Genomic DNA, 21092 nt, shown 5'->3' on the forward strand with positions numbered 1-21092 from the left:
GGTGTTTTGCGTTTTTAGTCTGTGTTACTGGTTTGCCATGAATAAGATAAGTGGAATTAATTTGTTTTAGTTTTTTTTGTTACTCTTAACAACTGACATTTTTCTGGGTGGAAAGACATGCTCCAATTTGATTCCCATTTCTGTAATTCATCTAATTCTCTTTGTAAAATATCTGTGTCTTGTGTTGTTTTTATTGTTCTATATATTATGCAATCGTCTGCAAATAATCTGAATTTTGTTCCTGAAGTAATGCAATTTGGTAAATCATTTATGTAAATTAAAAATAGTAGTGGACCTAAGACTGTTCCTTGAGGTACACCTGATTTTACTGTTATTGGTGCTGATTTAGAGCCATTTATTATTATAGTTTGTTCTCTCCCTATCAGAGGGAGGGAGAGAGAAAAGGCGTGAAAGAGAGGAAGGGAGAGAAGAAAGGAGTGAAAGAGAGGGAGGGAGAGAGGAAAGGCGTGAAAGAGAGGGAGGGAGGGAGAGAGGAAGGGCGTGAAAGAGAGGGTGAGGACAGAGAAAAAAATGCATAAGGTGCAGAGAAAGTCAATACAAGTTATACCAGTTCTGATCCCCTTCAAGTCCCCTTTATTGATTTGCACGTTTCAGAAAAGCCCATTGTTCATAATCGATTGTTGTTTATAGCTACGCTACTGTTATTCGGACCAAATCGATTTTTTGAACGCGAAATATTCAATTCAAACTTGTGTTGACTGTCCAATATATGTGTTATGCTGTGATGTGCGGTAAGTTAATTTGTTTAGCATTCGTTGATATTATTTTCAATATTTTTAATATTACAGTTGACTCTTGATAATCCGACACTCTGTTCCGACGTGTGGCTGAAGTGTACTAGAACTACATGTGCAAGTTTTGATGTTATAACATTTGTGTATGTTAATAAAGATAGCTTAAACAAATGAGTTTAAATTAATGTTTTAATTGATGTAAATAGGGTTTGCCGTAAGACGCATATATATATATATATAATTTTTTTTTTTGTATCACTGTCTGAAGGAAGAAAAGAACTCCGATGTTTCTCCAGTTTGTTGCTAAGTTATTTACTTATTTATTTTATTTATTATACATCCCCTGCAAGATGGTTCTGTTTGTATTGCTGTTTGTTTAATATATGAAGAAAAAGCTGCAGATCGTATTAAAAGAATAATAAAAAAAAAATCGATAAATATTTGGCAAAAATAAAACAACAGAAATCATCACACCTGTTACATACTGGTTACCATTGAATGTTAAGAACTTGCTACCATTCAATGTATCGTACAGACGAGATGAATGTTGTAGATTCTCTTCAGGACTCAAGTTGCTCTTCCAGCCGTTCTCTTCCCCTGGTGGGTTCCAGTCAAAGGCGTGTCTTCCAATGTTTTCTTCTGTTCTGCGCACTGTGTGTCCTTTCCAATTTACTGGCTAGACATTCTGAAAAAAGTTCGAAGTCCATGAACTAAATGAATACCAATGTTGCTAGAACTATTGCACACTTAGGTCCTAAACGTTAAGAAACAAAGCACGAAGAAAAGATCGTCCAAAGAAAAACTGGCTGGACTGCCTAAGAAAAATCGAAAAAATCTTGGAAGACAAAGGCCACCCGCTCCATCAGAACTACACTAGGTCGTCGCGAAGTGGGCGACTGCTGTCAATCAAAACAAGAACGGAGCGGTACAAAAACTCGTTTGTACCTCACTCTGTTAGACTCTATCACCGCTGTTGTTTTCTTTCTCTATAGTAATATTTGAAAAGAAAAAAAGTATATAGATAAATGCTTAGACTTTAGATGATACTTATTAGCAACTGCATTAAAGATGGTCTCCCCTTAATGAATGTCGATCACCTCATTTATAACAATAACAAAACTTAGAAATTCTTACAATTATAAATGTAATCATATGGTATATCGGCTGCAGAATTAAATTAATACAATTCACACATTGCTAGTTGATACTACATAAAGAGTAACCAGTCAACCGTTTGGCTCCCGACACTGAAAACTTGGTTGAGTTGATCTTGACGGTCTCTGTCTATGAATTCTTTAAGTATTTTGTGTATTTTTTGTGTATTCATTATTGGATTATTGTGTTATTCTATGGATTATTAGTGTGACGTGAGAAGCCCTTTTATTTTGGTATTCACTTTACACACTCCATAGTGTTTATACTCTAAATATTTTACTTTTTTGTTCACTCGTGTATTCACTCTACACACTCTATTCTAGATATTTCAATTTTTTGTTCACTCGTTCATCTTTACTTCTATTTGATTTACTATTTACTATTTGATTAATTCATTTGAGTTTACATTTATTTACACAGTCATGTCAATAAAAACTTTCTTAATTGAGAAGAAAGACTTGGAAGGTGGTTTGGTTCACCCTTCTGGTACTCTGCTGCTCAAATTGATAGGGCAAGAGTCTATTAAGGCTTCAATGGCTAGCCTCATGACTGTTTTAAGTCTGTCTCCTGACGAAGTGGGTTCTCTCTATAGATTCGAGAACCCTTTCGTCTGGTTCTTAGTTCCCAATAGTCCAAGGGTGAGAGCCCGTATTCTAGGAAAGACTTTTGGGACTGAAAGCACCCTCAAAGTTGAAGTTTCAACCATTGAGGATGAAAAAGTAAAAATTACACTGCATTGGGTGGCACCCACTATTGTAAAAAACAAAATCATTGAGATTTTCCAATCTTTCAGTGAAGAAGGCTCCAAAGTAGAGCCTGTCAAGTTAGGCAATTCGGACAAGTGGGCCGCTTGGTTGAAAATCAAGAAAGGGACAGAAGTCCCTCATTACATCCACCTGAAATATGTAGATGATCCCAGAGTATATAAAGTGCTTATCACCATTCCGGGGAGAAGACAGCAATGTTGGCACTGTGGACAAGACAAACACTGGTCAAATCAGTGTCCAAATAGGACCACCCTGAAAGGGAAGGGAAAAATCCTCGATAAAAAACAGGAGCACAATGCTAAAGGTACCTATGCCTCGGTCCTGAGGGGGGAGGAACCAGTAGAAAAAAGTACTAAACAAAACGCACAAAATGAAACACAAAAGGACACATGGCTAGAGAGAGATGGGTTTACTTTGGTGGGTAACCACAAAAGGGATGGGGCCGTGGCCAACACAGTAGACACAGATACAAAAGGTGGGGATCTCTCCCCTACAAATCCTATCGATAAGAAAAAAACCCACAAAAAAATGAAAACGATGGGGGACAGTTCAACACCAACTTCCCCTACCAAATTGACAAGAAAAAGAACGCTATCCTCCTCTTCAGACGACCCTAACGGGGACACACAGCTAGAGAGGACGAATGAAGATCCTCGGTTGGAGGAAGAGAGAGGGGAAGAAGAGGGGGAGATCGAGGAGAATTCTTCCGACTCCTCGACTAAATTAGTAATAGACGAGGGGGGAAGCCCCACATCCATACAGTAAATAAACAACAAAACAGGTTAATGAAAAACATTTTATAAAATGATCACAAACATTCATACACACCCACACTCATATACACACAACCCATCATCACGTATTCATGGCAGACATTAAAATCTTAACTCTCAACATCCGTAGCTTAAATAATAAACATAAATACATAGTATATCTCGCTAGAAAATATAAACCGGATTTTATTTTCCTTCAAGAAACAAATACTTCTACCACATATCAAGCAAAACAAACTACAACACACATGGGATTCATGGGAGGTTATTTTAGCTTAGGCAGAGACTATAAGGGGGTAGCCATCTTACAAACATCCGATAGATACAAAATCACACACACTCACAACGACAACAATGGGAGGGTAGTAATACTTAGAGTAGTTTCACAAGAACAGAAATACACACTAGTCAATATCTACGCACCCGCTCAGAGAGGGAGAGAAAAACGTGAGTTTTTCCAAAACCTCAATGACACACTACAAACCATAAACATAGAAGAACAACTAATAATAGGAGGGGATTTTAACTTTATAGAGGCACAGTTAGACAAACAATACAAACACACACAATATCCACCCTCTCAGCCGGTAGCAGAAACACACAACTACATGGGAGAAATAGTAAACTATTTCCACCTGGTGGATGCTTATAGGAAATTAGAACCGAATGGCAAGGAAACTACATTAAGACACAGATCCTACCAGGTTGAAACCAGAATTGACCGTTTTTACGCACCCACGGACACCAACATACTTAGTGTGACACATTTAGGAGAAACCCTACATTACTCCGACCATAAAGGTGTACTTTTGGAACTTGGAAAAAAAATAATAAAAAGAAAAAAAACAAAAGAATCCCATTGGAAATTAAACAACAACCTTTTGGAAGACCCACTAATCCAAAGAGTAATAAACCAACTCCTGCTAGCAACAACACAAGACATAGAAAATGAATACAAATTAACCAAGACGTGGACAATAATAAAAAATTCCATCAAACAACAATTCAAAATTTTAGCAAGAATCAAACAAACAAAGAGGGTAAATGAAGAAAACAGAATAAAAAATCTGCTTACTCAAATGCAGGATGAAATTGAAAAAACAGACCTAACCACACAACTTGAAGAGTTATACAAACACAAATATAGAGGAGCCGAAATCAGATGCAAAAACACCCAAATGTCGGAAGGGCCTAATAAATTATACTTGGCGCTAGAACAAAATACACAACAAAATAGAATAATAACCAACATAACAGACAAAGAAGGAAACAAAATACAGGAGAGTGACAAAATTATAGAAATTTTTACAAAACACTTCGTCAACATGTATAATGAAGAACAAACAGATACAGACGCACAAAACATATTTCTAAAACACTGTAAAACATTACCTCCATCAGAAAAACAAACGACAAATAGACCCTTTACATTAGAGGAGCTGAGGGCTGCTTTAGACACAACACAAAATAACAAATCCCCTGGCCCAGACGGTTTAACATATGAATTCTATAAAACCTTTTTCTCCCAAATAGGACCCCTACTACTAAGACTATACAATGATATGTTAGAAACAGGACAGACGCCTGCAGACTTTAATCTTGCATACATCACACTATTACCAAAAAAACCTGAAAACAACACAACACCTAGTGACTTTAGACCCATTTCCCTTTTAAATGCTGACTATAAACTGCTGACCAAGATGATTTTTTTAAGAGTTAGGCCCCTTATACCCCACCTACTAGGACAAGACCAGTACTGTAGCAACCCGGAAAAAAATATAGACGAACTGAACCACTTTCTACGAGACATCATATATTACTGTAAAGACAAAGACTTCAAAGCAGCCCTCATGTCCATTGATCAAGAAAAAGCTTTCGACAGAATTGACCATGACTACTTATTCAAAATACTAGACAAGACTGACATAGACAAGACTTTGATAACATACATAAAGCTAGTCTACACCGATGCCACAAGTCAACTAATAATAAATCAAACACTAAGCACCAAGATTTCTATTAGAAGATCTGTTAGGCAAGGTTGTCCCCTATCCCCCTTTTTATACACCCTTTGCCTAGAACCCCTGTTAGAGAATATTAGGTTAGACAAAGAAATTTTAGGAATAAAAATCCCCGGTACAACCCCCGTAGTAAAAATTAAGGCTTATGCCGACGATACCACCCTTTTCCCCACCTCAGAAAAAGACATAGCTAAAATTATAGAGAAATTTACATTATTTGGGAGGGCGAGCGGGTCCAAAATAAACATTAATAAATCCTCAATTATGGGACTAGGTAGGTGGGAAATCCCCCCCAACATTCCCTTTAACCTTAAAATACAGAAAGAAATAAAAGTATGTGGCATCGTGTGGACTAGCAACCCAGCACACTATTGCCGTGAACAGTGGGCGGAGATTCTGGCCCACACAAAGAACGTGATTAGAATGTTTCAGTACATGGCGACAACCATATTTGGGAGAGCTATATTAATAAACAACTTGGTCATCCCGAAGATAATCTACTTAGCAAATATAGTAGAACCTCCTCCTAATTTCATAAACAACATCAATACCACTATCAGAAATTTTATTTTCAAAAACACAATAAGGAACATAAAACACACAACACTCATACAAGACAAAAAAGAAGGAGGTATAGGCTTACAAGACATTCACACAAAAATCAAAACGCTTAGAATAAAATTTGTAGGGAAAGTAGTAAGGTCTCCCAATAACTTCCCCTTAGTATTATATTATTTTGGACTTAGACTAAACAAACTCCTCCCCATTCAAAACAACACACCCCATCATTTTGGTAACCATACACATCCATTCTATAGATCACTCACAAGACACCTACCCAGCAATGAAAACATAACACACCACGACTCAAAAACAATATACACTATACTCAGAGACAAGTTGAAAGAAAACCTAGAAGTTAGAATAAAGTGGGTCAGGGAGTTAGGGGTTAAACCAACCAACTGGACAGACACATTCACGCATTTACACAACAAATACATAACACCCAAAGCACGAGAAGTGGCCTACAGATTACTCTTCGGGATGACCCCAATAAAAGGAAGACTTTCAACTACAACAGGGTCCAAATATACCTGTGCAATTTGTAAAAAAGAAAACCATAACCCAGAGAAACACTTATTTAGTGAATGTGAGCTGGTTGAGGAAGCAAAAAAAACTTTAGAAGATATTATTGACGCAAACAGTCAAACCTGTGCAAATGTAAATACTGCTATTTTCTTTAACAAAGTACCTAAAGCCATAAATAAAAAACTAAGAGACATCAATGTAATTATTTTATCAGAATATAGAAACCTTATTTGGAATACCTACTTACAAATTGTCTACCATAATAAACAATATGCTAAAGTATTATTAGATCACATTTTTAAGAAAATTATTGAACGCAAAGTGAAACAATATAGCGCTACATAAAAATACCAAGATTGTCCATTAACTTAAAGAAAAGGGAATATATATATGAATATGTGTATGCGAGTGTGTATGCGTGTGTATAGATATATATCCTAAATGATCCTTTTTGTATGTTAAAAGACCCTGTAACCATATCATTAAAAAAGCTAGTACTCCAAATAATAAAAAAAAACAGTGATCGCCCCTTAAAATTGACCAGAGTTAAGACAATTCAAGACAGTACACAATCACGAAGGCCACGCCTTGACCTTGTGACTGTAAAGACTTAAACCAAAGTTTTGATCTACAAAGACGAGCGAGTTAGGCAGGAGAAAACGAGAGATCTCATTCGATTAAAACAGAGAATCATATCGAAATGGAACATTAGGCCGTCAAGTCAAGGAACGGAAAAAACAATGAGGAACCAGGAGCGAACACGTGAAAACCCAAGAAAAGGGAAAGAAAAGAGTAACTCCAAGAAATCAAGAACAAGGGCAGACCTTTACGTTTTATGTAAACATTGTTTTTCTTCTGTTGTTACTATATTGAGAATCAGGCATGACCACATGATATCTAAGCAAACAATTCTTTGTATAAATTTGTACTTTTTAACAATTATGTTCATAGTAACTTTTTTACGAATATTGAAAAAATACCACCACTATCCGTATTGTGCATACCTGTGCAGTCTACATACAAATATATTATTTCTTACTACCTTGCAAACGTTTACAGTCTGTACATATATTATTTTTCTTCTGTTTTTCTAATATTGAGCATCAACATAACTTCATATCTCAACAAGCTTCTACATCAAATTGTTACTAAATTAGTATTTAGTTTCATTGTCAAAAGTTGTAAAAAAAAATAAAAAAAATTCTCCACTATCATTGTCAATATTGCGCATGCTTGTGCAGTCTACAGAGAAATAATATATTAAAGAGGGGAAGAGCAAAAATTTAAAAAGGGGGAAAAAAAAAGAAGAAGGGGGAAAATATTCAAGAAAAAAAAAGTATATATATATATATACATATATATAGAGATAAAAAGATACATATAAAATAACTTTCAGTATGGCTCTAATTGGTCCCTGTGACCAGCCACAGAGAAATTGTTTCTGAACAGAAACTCCCGATATACTGACTCTAGCAGACAGGATTTCCACCTTGATGATGAGGAAGTAGTTTTCCAAATCTCAAGGGAGGAAATCAAAAATTGTCTTTAAAAGGGAGACAACAAAAGAAACAATATAAAAGTTTAAATGCCTATGTTCGCATAAGTGTGTACACACATAGATGTGTATGCATGTTCGATAGAAGTTAATATAAAGAACTGGGGTAATGTAGCAAAGCACAAAGGAAACAACCATAAGCAACGTAGACAAAGTGGAAAAAAAATGTGACTACGATGTTTAAAATGTTTTAATATCATTTATATTTCTACTTTCACTCTTTGATTGTTTCTATTTAATTACCTATTGTTGACATTCTCACCACATATATTTTAAGACCTTAAATTTAAAAAATATTCATTATATGCTATTGGAAAAAATAACGCCATATCTAAATGTAACTATATGCATTGCTATGTTTTGCAATCATTGTATTTTAAAATGTAACTACTTAATTTGTACGCTTACTAATAAAATATGCACCTTTTTTTTTATTTAAAAAAAAAAAAAAAAAAAAGCCCAATAAAGAGGCCAATAGCCCAAAAAAGAGGCAATGCCCAAAAAAGAGGCAAAGAAAAGAGGCAAAAGCCCAAGGATTCCTAGGATGTAAACAGCTCGACAACTGAAGTCAAAAGCTAAAAAGCTGAGGTATCCTAAAAAAAAAAAAAAAAAAAAAAAAAAAAAAAAAAAAAAGCAATTCACATATTGCTTGAAAAAAATTCCTTAATTTAATATATAACATATGTACATACAATGGGTCAATGTAAAATTACATTTGGGGTTAGCCTTTATAGTGTTCAATTTTAAAATCAACTATATTTCTATATATTATGTCCAAATCATTAGGGTTAAAAATGACATTATGATACACAGCTTTGAGTCTACTGTTCCATACTAAGTTTCTGTATTCTGATACAATTATTAAGTTGAAATTATGTATCATCTTGTGTTTAGTTTTAGGTAACTTATTTAAGAGAATAGATAAATTAATATTCACATTGGTTTCACAATTTCCTTCTAATAAATCTCTTACAGTATTTCTAACATTACTAAATAAAGAACATTCTAGATATAAATGCTTTTCATTGTCACCATTAACAGATTGACAAAATTTACAATATTTTACACCAGGTTTTTTCTTTGAAAATGGAGTCATCCCAAAGATAAGTCTGTAAGATATTTCCTTAGCTTTTGTTGCAATGTGTTTGTTATGAAGGTTAGTAAAAGTGTCTTTAAAATATGTTATATTTAAATCTTTTCCCCATTTAATCCTAATAGCTAAATTTTCTTGTAACTGTTTTTTTTAATGTTGTGTATATTTCTTTATATTTATTGTGTATTAAAGGTTCATTGCCAGAAAGAGTTCTTGAGATGGATCTGTAAAAGGGATGTAAGTTTGTGCCAAAATAGTGTGGAGTGTTGTTTTGTATTGGAATTAAATTGCTTAATCTCAAACCATAATAGTATATTGTAAGGGGGAAATCATTTGGATTCTTAACTACTTGACCTATGAATTTTAATCTGAGTGCACATATTTTAGTTTGGATGTCTTGTAGATTGATCCCCCCATCCTCTTTATTTTGAATGATTGTAGTATGTTTGATGTTTTTAAGTGTGTTTTTGAAGATGAAACTTCTAATTATGTTGTTTAATTGAAATATGTATTTTGTAGGGGGTTCTATAATATTGGCTAAATAGACTATCTTTGGGATGACCAAATTGTTTATAAGGATGGCTCTACCAAAAATAGTAGAACCTGTGTGCTTGTACATGTTAACTATATTGGATGCCTTAATAATAATATTTTTCCACTGATCTTCACAGAAGAAAAAAGGGTTACTATTGTATTCTATACCACATATTTTGATTTTATTTACAAGTTTAAAAGAATATTTTTCCTTAAATGTCCACTTCCCTACACCCATTATTGAGGATTTATTTATATTGATTTTAGAACCACTGGCATGGCCAAAAATTGTAAACTTTTTAACTATGTTATTAATATCATTTTCAGAGGAGGGAAAAAAAGTTGTATCGTCGGCATAAGCCTTAACTTTGACTACCGGGATGGGTCCTGGGATTTTTGTTCCTTTGATAGATGGGTCAGACCTAATAGATTCTAGAAAGGGTTCTAGACAAAGGATGTATAAAAATGGGGATAAGGGACAGCCCTGTCTAACAGATCTTTGAATTGGGAAGGATTGGCTTAAGGAATGGTTGATTATTAGTCTACTGTTAGCATTGGCGTAAATTAGTTTAATAAATTTTATTAAAAAAGAGCTGATTTTACATTTTTCTAATACTTTAAAGAGATAATTATGGCTGACTCTATCAAAAGCTTTCTCTTGATCTACAGATAACAAGGAAACGCTAGAGTTTTTTTCATGACTGTACATGATAAAATCTCGAATGAAATGTGTCATTCCATCAATACTCTTGTCGGGGTGGGTGCAGTATTGGTCTTGTCCTACGAGTTGGGGAATGAAGGGTTTAAGTCGTTTAAAAATCATTTTTGTCAGCAGTTTATAGTCTGTATTGAGTAGTGAGATGGGCCTGTAGTCACTTGGAGAACTGTTATCTGTTGTTTTTTTGGCTAATAGTGTAATATATGCCTCGTTGAAATTTTTTGGAAGTTGTCCTGTTTTAAACGCGTCACTATACAGTCTCAGTAGTAGAGGGCTTATTAAAGGGAAAAAAGTCTTATAGAACTCAAATGTCAGACCGTCCGGTCCGGGAGATTTATTGTTTTGTGTCGAGTCTAGTGCTGTTTGGAGTTCGTCTAGAGTAAATGGAGTCCCCAAAAGTTCTTCGTCGGTCTGCTTCAACTGTTTACAATATTTTAGAAAACATTCTTGAGCCTCTTTGTTTATAGGTTCCATCTGGTAGATATTTGTAAAATGACTTATGAAAACATCTTTAATTTTGTCTTCGTCTTCAACTTTGGAGCCATGTCTATCAAGAACACTTGTTATGCATTTGCTAGACTGAACATTTTGTTCAATCGACAAGAAAAGTTTGTTTGGGCCTTCTTGACTTAAGTAGTTCCTACATCTAACTTCTGCTCCTTTGTAGATGTAGTTATTTAATTCTTCCAACTTTAATGAGGCTTGAGTTCTATCTATTTCTTCTTCAGCGTGTAATAGTGTGTGCTTCAGTTTCTCTAGTTCTTGTTTTCTACGTGTCTGTACTAGTGTTGATATGACCTGACATTGTTGTTTTATTGAATTTTTTACCAGTGACCATGTTGTTGTTAGGTTAAAATTTGGATTGTTTGTATCCTGTAAGCAAGACTTGAATGTGTTTGAGATTAATTCTATAAAAAGAGGTATTTCTAGAAGAGAATTATTAAATTTCCAATGACTAGTTTTCCTTTTCTTTTTTTTACTTTCCTTACTTATCGTAACTATTATTGCCTTATGGTCTGAATATTGCAGAGACTCTTCCAAATGAGCTACCTTACTTATATGGTACTCCGTTGGTACGTAAATTCTGTCTAGTCTGGAAGTTACGGGATAAGCTTTATTCACCGAAGTAGTGTCCTGACCTGTGGGATTTACACTCCTATACGAATCAAGTAATTGGAATTCACTCTCGATGTCTTTCAAGAAATTATTAATGGAAGTGTACATCTGTGAAGGAAGATTCACCGTTGTTGTGTACTGCTTGTCTAGTGTCGACGTGATGTAATTAAAATCCCCTCCTAAAATTAAACTATCCCCTCTGTATGTATCGTGTAATTTTTCACTCAAATATTCAAAAAATTCCCGTTTTTCTGTTTTTTTCGCTGGTGCATAGATGTTAGCCAGTGTAAATGTTTCATTTCTTGTTTCTACTTTTATGATGACTACTCTCCCTTTATTGTCACTATACTTGTGGACTATTTTAAACCTATCTGACACCTGAAAAATGGCTACCCCCCTGGATCTGCTACCATAACTAAAACACCCTTCCTTAAAACCCATATATGTTGTGAATTTGTGTCCTTTGTGTTCTGTACCCAAATTTGTCTCTTGTAAAAAAATAAAGTCTGGTTTGTACTTTCTTGATAAGTGAACTACATATTTTTGTTTGTTTGTGAGTCCGTGAATGTTGAGAGACAAAACCGTGATGTCCTCCATGATTTTATATTTGAATGGGTTTGTTTGTAACTAAGGTGCATGTGTGTTTTTGTGAAAATTGAATTGATATTGGATTCCTGTAGGAAAATAAAGTCCGGTTTGCGTGATTTAGTCGAGTGAACTATGAATTTTTGTTTATTTTTCAGACTTCGAATGTTAAGTGAAAGAGGCGTAATGTCTGCCATGATTGTGTGTTGGTGGGTTATTGCGTTGTGTTTGTGTGTCTGACACTGTGCGTGTGTGTGCCTACTATTTAAAAGTAGCTCATGTGTTAGGCGGTGTGTCAGGATCCTCCCCCTCATCAATTACTAGAGGTGCAGGAGAGCTGGGGATATCTTCCGAATCCTCCATTTCCTCTCCCGTTCTCCCCCTTTCCCTTCTCACTTCAGAGCCTTCCCCCTGGTCATCTGAGGTAGAGGACAGAGAAAGAGTTCTTTTTCTGTTTGTTTTACTTGGAGAGCTTGGCTCCGATCTAGCGTGTCCGGTAGTTTTAATTTTTTTGTGTGTGCTAGACCCTGTGTTACTTTCGCCTTTTTTTGGGGAGGAAAGGGTACCCTTCCTACTGTCCATACGTTTTTCAGGTGTTGTACCTTTTTTTTTTGCTTTTCACTGGTTCGAACCCATCTTCATCTACCTCAGGGGGTATAGCCTTGGTCTGCCCTTTTTCATTATCTTTTTTCAAGACCGACGCATACGTGCTTTTTCTAGCTTCCAAGGACCTCTCAACGTCCTTTTTAGGACCCCTAGCAGCTCTGTTGGGACATTGGTTTGACCAATGGTCTTCCTTTTGGCAGAACCAACATTGCTGCCTTCTCCCTGGTGTAGTGATTAAGACCTTGTAAGTCCTGGGGTCTTCCTCATACTTCAGTTGTATGTAATGGGGTAGCTCGGTACCCTTGCGGGGTTTAATCCAAGCCGCCCACTTGTCACTAACCCCTAGCCTAAAAGCTTCTATTTTAGAGCCTTCTGCAGCGAGGGTGCTGAAAATCTCCAAAAACTTCCAAAAAATTTCAACGAGGCATATATTACACTATTAGCCAAAAAAAACAACAGATAACAGTTCTCCAAGTGACTACAGGCCCATCTCACTACTCAATACAGACTATAAACTGCTGACAAAAAAGATTTTTAAACGACTTAAACCCTTCATTCCCCAACTCGTAGGACAAGACCAATACTGCACCCAACCCGACAGGAGTATTGATGGAATGACACATTTCATTCGAGATTTTATCATGTACAGTCATGAAAAAAACTCCAGCGTTTCCTTGCTATCTGTAGATCAAGAGAAAGCTTTTGATAGATTCAGCCATAATTATCTCTTTAAAGTATTAGAAAAATGTAAAATCAGCTCTTTTTTAATAAAATTTATTAAACTAATTTACGCCAAAACAACACTCCACACTATTTTGGCACAAACTTACATCCCTTTTACAGATCCATCTCAAGAACTCTTTCTGGCAATGAACCTTTAATACACAATAAATATAAAGAAATATATACAACATTAAAAAAACAGTTACAAGAAAATTTAGCTATTAGGATTAAATGGGGAAAAGATTTAAATATAACATATTTTAAAGACACTTTTACTAACCTTCATAACAAACACATTGCAACAAAAGCTAAGGAAATATCTTACAGACTTATCTTTGGGATGACTCCATTTTCAAAGAAAAAACCTGGTGTAAAATATTGTAAATTTTGTCAATCTGTTAATGGTGACAATGAAAAGCATTTATATCTAGAATGTTCTTTATTTAGTAATGTTAGAAATACTGTAAGAGATTTATTAGAAGGAAATTGTGAAACCAATGTGAATATTAATTTATCTATTCTCTTAAATAAGTTACCTAAAACTAAACACAAGATGATACATAATTTCAACTTAATAATTGTATCAGAATACAGAAACTTAGTATGGAACAGTAGACTCAAAGCTGTGTATCATAATGTCATTTTTAACCCTAATGATTTGGACATAATATATAGAAATATAGTTGATTTTAAAATTGAACACTATAAAGGCTAACCCCAAATGTAATTTTACATTGACCCATTGTATGTGCATATGTTATATATTAAATTAAGGAATTTAATTTTTTTTTTTTTTTTCAAGGAATTCTTTATTTTCTATCAATGAATTGGTAGATGCCATTTGTATCATAAATTATCAATTTATAAAGTCTGTTTAAACAATGAGAAAAATAAGGTTGAATGTATGGGTGTGTGTGTTTGTATGAGTAATAACTATTAAAAATTTGCATGTGTATGTATTTAATACATCATTTATTTGCCTTAAGATTATAATTACTAAAAATTACCTATAAACTATTTATTAATTTCTTTTTTTTCAACAAGAAAGACAATTAGGACTGGAAGATGCAAGGTGGAAATTTCTTTTGGTTACATCCCTTTGAGCAAATTAATAAATTTTCAAGACAACCCAAACAGGACAGGATTTCATGAAAATGGACCAAATGGACTACTAAATTGTTAAAAAAATAAAACAGAAACAGAAAAAAAAACAAACAACAACTCTATTACAATAAATAATAATAAAAATAAATTTAATCTCAAAATGAGTTACATGCCAAAATGAAATAATTTTTTAAGCTCTTCATACACATACTTACTTTGAGCTCTGTACTTTAATAGAAACCAAATTGCTTCATTATATGTACATTTTTGTAACTCTAGAAGACCCCAGAGAATTCCTAAGGATAAAGGATGGAGGTCCTTTGTCTTAGGTTCTTAAGGGAAAAATTGTTGCAAAATAATATAAATAAAAATGAATGCAAATAAATCATAAGTCTTTTAAAAAATATATATATATAGTTTGGCAATACTTATTTAAGGAACATTTTCAAAAATTTTTGTGAATGTTTTTTTCACCAATTTCTGGACATTTGCTGTCATCACTTTATGGACCGTTGCTGTCACCTTTTTCTGGACCTTTGCTGTAAAATTTTTCTGGACCTTTGCTGTCATCATTTTATTGGACCTCTGCTGTCATCATTTTCTGGACCCCTTGCTGTCACCATTTTATAGATCTTCGCTGCAGCCTACTCCGCGATCATACTGAAAATCCTGGAATATGACTTTGATAAAAATGTCTTCTTTTTTTTAATGAAATTTTCCTAGAGTTATTATTAATTTAGAATGATGTTTTGTGTGTTTTCTTTGAGAGAAAAAAAAAATTAAAAAAAAAAATAAAAAATAAAAAAAAAAAAAAAAGCCCAATAAAGAGGCCAAGAGCCCGAAAAAGAGGCAACGCCCAAAAAAGAGGCAAAGAAAAGAGGCAAAAGCCCAAGGATTCCTAGGATGTACTAAGCTAGACAATTGAAGTCAAAAGCTAAAAAGCTGTGGTTTCCTACAAAAAAAAAAAAAAAAAAAAAATTAGCCTCGCGGAGGAGTTCGACTGGCGGGGACTGGGCAACCGTGCCCGCCGACCGCTCTTCTGTGTTGGATCGGGCTCGCCGGGCGAGCATGGCGTCAGTGGCGAGTCTGTCGGCCTACCACCACTAGACTCTGCCAGGGTATAACACTGTGTGCTTAAACTGCTTAAGTGTTGCCGGCTCCTAATTTTTTTAAGAGTTGACTCCTGAATCTTTTCCCATGTTTAGGTATATTTGCAAGAATATAAGCACTCCACTACCTATAAACAGCTTCCAATGACATGCGTCTCAAATAGCCTTTGATAACAAGTCCATCCTTCAGGTGTGGCTCAGATATATTCTCTGGCGTTCATTGTTTTTGTTTTAAATTTAAAATTAATAAAAAAAAATATATCCTAGGTCGGAGAATCGAACCTTCAACCATCGACTCTAAACTCCAATGCTGAACGACTGAGCTAACAAGCAGATACAACTTTTGTGGTAGATAAGGATTTATAATAATTACTTTAAATTAAAGTTTCTGTGAAAAGAACAACCTTTACATGTTGTACGCATAATTTTGCAAATATTGTTTCAAAATGTTCAACTTTATAAAGATTTTAATACTTTATATTGTTTGAAACTCTCTTAATTAAAATAAATGTTTAGTGCTTCAATTATAGTTGACCCTTAAAAATCTAAATATAGTAGTGCTCATATAAGTTAAAAATAGATGACACCCTGTTGCAACAGTTATCGTTATTTGAAGAGTTGACCTTTGAAAAAAGTGTTCTCGTTATATAACTATATAGATAACTCATTTAATGTTTAAATAATCCAATTTTGCATTTTTTATTCTCAAAAATGTTTTAGCTACTTAAATAGGTAAAAAGGTATTAAAGTAATAAAGGTATTTTAAGTTTCTATTTAAAATAAAATTATCAAAGAAAATTATCGATTACTATCAATATTATAAAATATTTACAGATTTTTAACTACTTACCATTTCTATGACAAACCAATTTTAGGATTAACAATATTTAGTATATAAATAGCAAAATGGAAAACAACCATTTTGCGCAACTATTCAAAAAAGTACAAAATCAACCTTCTTTTAATTTTGTTGCCTGTACCGGTTTGAGAACCCTTTCCTATGGTTCCTGGGTGTTTCCTCACCGGTGGTGAGGAACAGGATCATAGGAAAGGTCTTCGGAAGCGAAGACATCTTCAGGGTGGAAGTGACCACCCTGGAGGAAGAGAAAATAAAAGTGACGCTTCACTGGGTGTCACCCACCATTTCTAGGAGCAAAATTGAGGAGATTTTCAGCACCCTCGCTGCGGAAGGCTCCAAAATGGAAGCTTTTGGGCTGGGGGTTGGTGACAGGTGGGCGGCTTGGATTGAACCCCGCAAGGGTACCGAGCTGCCCCATTACATGCAACTGAAGTATGAGGAGGACCCCGGGACTTATAAGGTCTTAATCACTACACCGGGAAGAAGGCAGCAATGTTGGTTCTGCCAGAAGGAAGACCATTGGTCGAACCAATGTCCCAACAGGGCTACCCCTAGGGGTCCCAAAAAGGACGTTGAGAGGTCCCTGGAAGGTAGAAAGAGCACGTGTGCGTCGGTCTTGAGAAAAGATGATGAAGGGGGGCGGACCAAGGCTATGCCCCCTGAGGTGGATGAGGATGGGTTCGAACCGGTGAAGAGCAAGAAAGGGGGTGCAACACCTGAGGAACGTGTGGACAGTGGGAGGGGTGCCCTTTCCCCCCCAAGGGAGGGCGAGGGTAACACGGGGTCTAGTACATACAAAAGAATTAAAACTGCCGGACACGCTAGATCGGAGCCAGGCTCTCCAAGCAAAACAAACAGAAGAGGAGCTCTTTCCCTGTCCTCTACCTCGGATGACCGGGGGGAGGGCTCTGGGGTGAGAGGGGAAGGGGGGAGAGCGGGAGAGGAGGTGGAGGATTCGGAAGATGGCCCCGGCTCTCCCGCACCTCTGGTAATTGATGAGGGGGAGGACCCTGACGCACCGCCTAGCGCATGAACTACTTTTAAATAGTGGGCACATATACGCACAGTGTCAGATACACACACACAACGCACAACCCACCAACACACAATCATGGCAGACATTGCACCTCTTTCACTTAACATTCGAGGTCTGAAAAATAAACAAAAATTCATAGTTCACTCAACTAAAACACGCGAACCGGTTTTTCTTTTTCTTACAGGTATCCAATGTCACTTCAGTTTTCACAAAAACACACATACATCCTATTTATAAACAGACCCACTTGGATGTAAAATCATGGAGGACATCACGATTTTGTCTCTCAACATTCACGGACTCACAAACAAACAAGAGTGTGTGGTTCACTTATCAAGAAAGTACGAACCGGACTTTGTTTTTTTACAAGAGACAAACTTGGGTACGGGACACGGAGCACACACACGCACAACGGACATGGGTTTTGAGGAAGGGTGTTTTAGCTATGGTGGCAGATGCCGGGGGGTGGCCATTTTTCAGGTGTCAGATAGGTTTGAAATGGTCCACAACTATAGTGACAAAGAGGGGAGAGTGGTCATTATGGGGGTAGAAACAGGAAATGAAACAATTGCACTGGCTGACATCTATGCACCAGCGGGAAGAACAGAGAGGCGGGAATTTTTTGAATATTTGAGTGAAAAATTGCACGACACATATAGGGGGGATGGTTTAATTTTAGGAGGGGATTTTAATTATATCACGTCCACACTAGACAAGCAGTACACAACTACGGTGAATCTTCCTTCACAGAGGAACACTACTATTAATAATTTCTTGAAAGACATTGAGTTTCAATTTAAGTTACAGGATGCATACAGGAGTGTGAATCCGACAGGTCAGGACACTACTTCGGTGAATGAAGCTCATCCTGTAACTTCCAGACTAGATAGAATTTACGTACCAACCAAGTATCATATAAGTAAAGTTGCTCATCTAGAAGAGTCTCTGCAATATTCAGACCATAAGGCAATAATAGTTACGATAAGTAAGGAAAGTAAAAAAAAGAATAGAAAAACTAGTCATTGGAAATTTAATAATTCTCTTCTAGAAATACCCCTTTTTATAGAATTAATCTCTAACACATTCAAGTCTTGCTTACAAGATACAGACAATCCAAATTTTAACCTAACAACAACATGGTCACTGGTAAAAAATTCAATAAAACAACAATGTCAGGTCATATCAACACTGGTACAGACACGTAGAAAACAAAAACTAGAGAAACTGAAGCACACACTTTTACACGCTGAAGACGAAATAGAGAGAACACAGGCTTCATTAAAACTGGAAGAATTAAACAACTACATCTACAAAGGAGCAGAAGTTAGATGTAGGAACTATTTAAGTCAAGAAGGCCCAAACAAACTTTTCTTGTCGATTGAACAAAATGTTCAGTCTAGTAAATGCATAACAAGTGTTCTTGATAAACATGGCTCCAAAGTTGAAGACGAAGACAAAATTAAAGATGTTTTCATAAGTCATTTTACAAATATCTACCAGATGGAACCTATAAACAAGGAGGCTCAAGAATGTTTTCTAAAATATTGTAAACAGTTGAAACAGACCGACGAAGAACTTTTGGGGACTCCATTTACTCTAGACGAACTCCAAACAGCACTAGACTCAACACAAAACAATAAATCTCCCGGACCGGATGGTCTGACATTTGAGTTCTATAAGACTTTTTTTCCTTTAATAAGCCCTCTACTACTGCGACTGTATAGTGACGCGTTTAAAACAGGACAACTTCCAAAAAATTTCAACGAAGCATATATTACACTATTAGCCAAAAAAACAACAGATAACAGTTCTCCAAGTGACTACAGGCCCATCTCACTACTCAATACAGACTATAAACTACTGACAAAAATGATTTTTAAACGACTTAAACCCTTCATTCCCCAACTCGTAGGACAAGACCAATACTGCACCCACCCTGACAGGAGTATTGATGGAATGACACATTTCATTCGAGATTTTATCATGTACAGTCATGAAAAAAACTCTAGCGTTTCCTTGTTATCTGTAGATCAAGAGAAAGCTTTTGATAGAGTCAGCCATAATTATCTCTTTAAAGTATTAGAAAAATGTAAAATCAGCTCTTTTTTAATAAAATTTATTAAACTAATTTACGCCAATGCTAACAGTAGACTAATAATCAACCATTCCTTAAGCCAATCCTTTCCAATTCAAAGATCTGTTAGACAGGGCTGTCCCTTATCCCCATTTTTATACATCCTTTGTCTAGAACCCTTTCTAGAATCTATTAGGTCAGACCCATCTATCAAAGGAACAAAAATCCCGGACCCATCCCGGTAGTCAAAGTTAAGGCTTATGCCGACGACACAACATTTTTCCCTCCTCTGAAAATGATATTAATAACATAGTTAAAAAGTTTACAATTTTCGGCCATGCCAGTGGTTCCAAAATTAATATAAATAAATCCTCAATAATGGGTGTAGGGAAGTGGACATTTAAGGAAATTTATTCTTTTAAACTTGTAAATAAAATCAAAATATGTGGTATAGAATACAATAGTAACCCTTTTTTCTTCTGTGAAGATCAGTGGAAAAATATTATTATTAAGGCATCCAATATAGTTAACATGTACAAGCACACAGGTTCTACTATTTTTGGTAGAGCCATCCTTATAAACAATCTGGTCATCCCAAAGATAGTCTATTTAGCCAATATTATAGAACCCCCTACAAAATACATATTTCAATTAAATAACATAATTAGAAGTTTCATCTTCAAAAACACACTTAAAAACATCAAACATACTACAATCATTCAAAACAAAGAGGATGGGGGGATCAATTTACAAGACATCAAAACTAAAATATGCGCACTCAGATTAAAATTCATAGGTCAAGTAGTTAAGAACCCAGATGATTTCCCCCTTACAATATACTATTATGGTTTGAGATTAAGCAATTTAATTCCAATACAAAACAACACTCCACACTATTTTGGTACAAACTTACATCCTTTTTACAGATCCATTTCAAGAACTCTTTCTGGAAATGAACCTTTAATACACAATAAATATAAAGAAATATACACAACATTAAAAAAACAGTTACAGGAAAATTTAGCTATTAGGATTAAATGGGGAAAAGATTTAAATATAACAGATTTTAAAGACACTTTTACTAACCTTCATAACAAATACATTGCAACAAAAGCTAAAGAAATATCTTACAGACTTATCTTTGGGATGACTCCATTTTCAAAGAAAAAACCTGGTGTAAAATATTGTAAATTTTGTCAATCTGTTAATGGTGACAATGAAAAGCATTTATATCTAGAATGTTCTTTATTTAGTAATGTTAGAAATACTGTAAGAGATTTATTAGAAGGAAATTGTGAAACCAATGTGAATATTAATTTATCTATTCTCTTAAATAAGTTACCTAAAACTAAACACAAGATGATACATAATTTCAACCTAATAATTGTATCAGAATACAGAAACTTAGTATGGAACA

General features: G+C 35.2%; 1 protein-coding gene across 1 annotated transcript in view; it reads left to right on the forward strand.

Annotated features, from left to right (window-relative positions):
* Positions 1-2332: 2332 nt before the first annotated feature.
* Positions 2333-21092, forward strand: part of LOC129922336 (uncharacterized) — a 101596-nt gene continuing 82836 nt past the window's right edge. The window contains exon 1 of the mRNA XM_056007980.1: positions 2333-4154. Coding sequence (XP_055863955.1) covers positions 2333-3442 — 1110 coding nt within the window. The 3' untranslated portion in view covers positions 3443-4154. The remainder of the gene's footprint in view (positions 4155-21092) is intronic.

Source organism: Biomphalaria glabrata, chromosome 13 (assembly GCF_947242115.1).
Source record: "Biomphalaria glabrata chromosome 13, xgBioGlab47.1, whole genome shotgun sequence".
NCBI lineage: Eukaryota > Metazoa > Mollusca > Gastropoda > Planorbidae > Biomphalaria > Biomphalaria glabrata.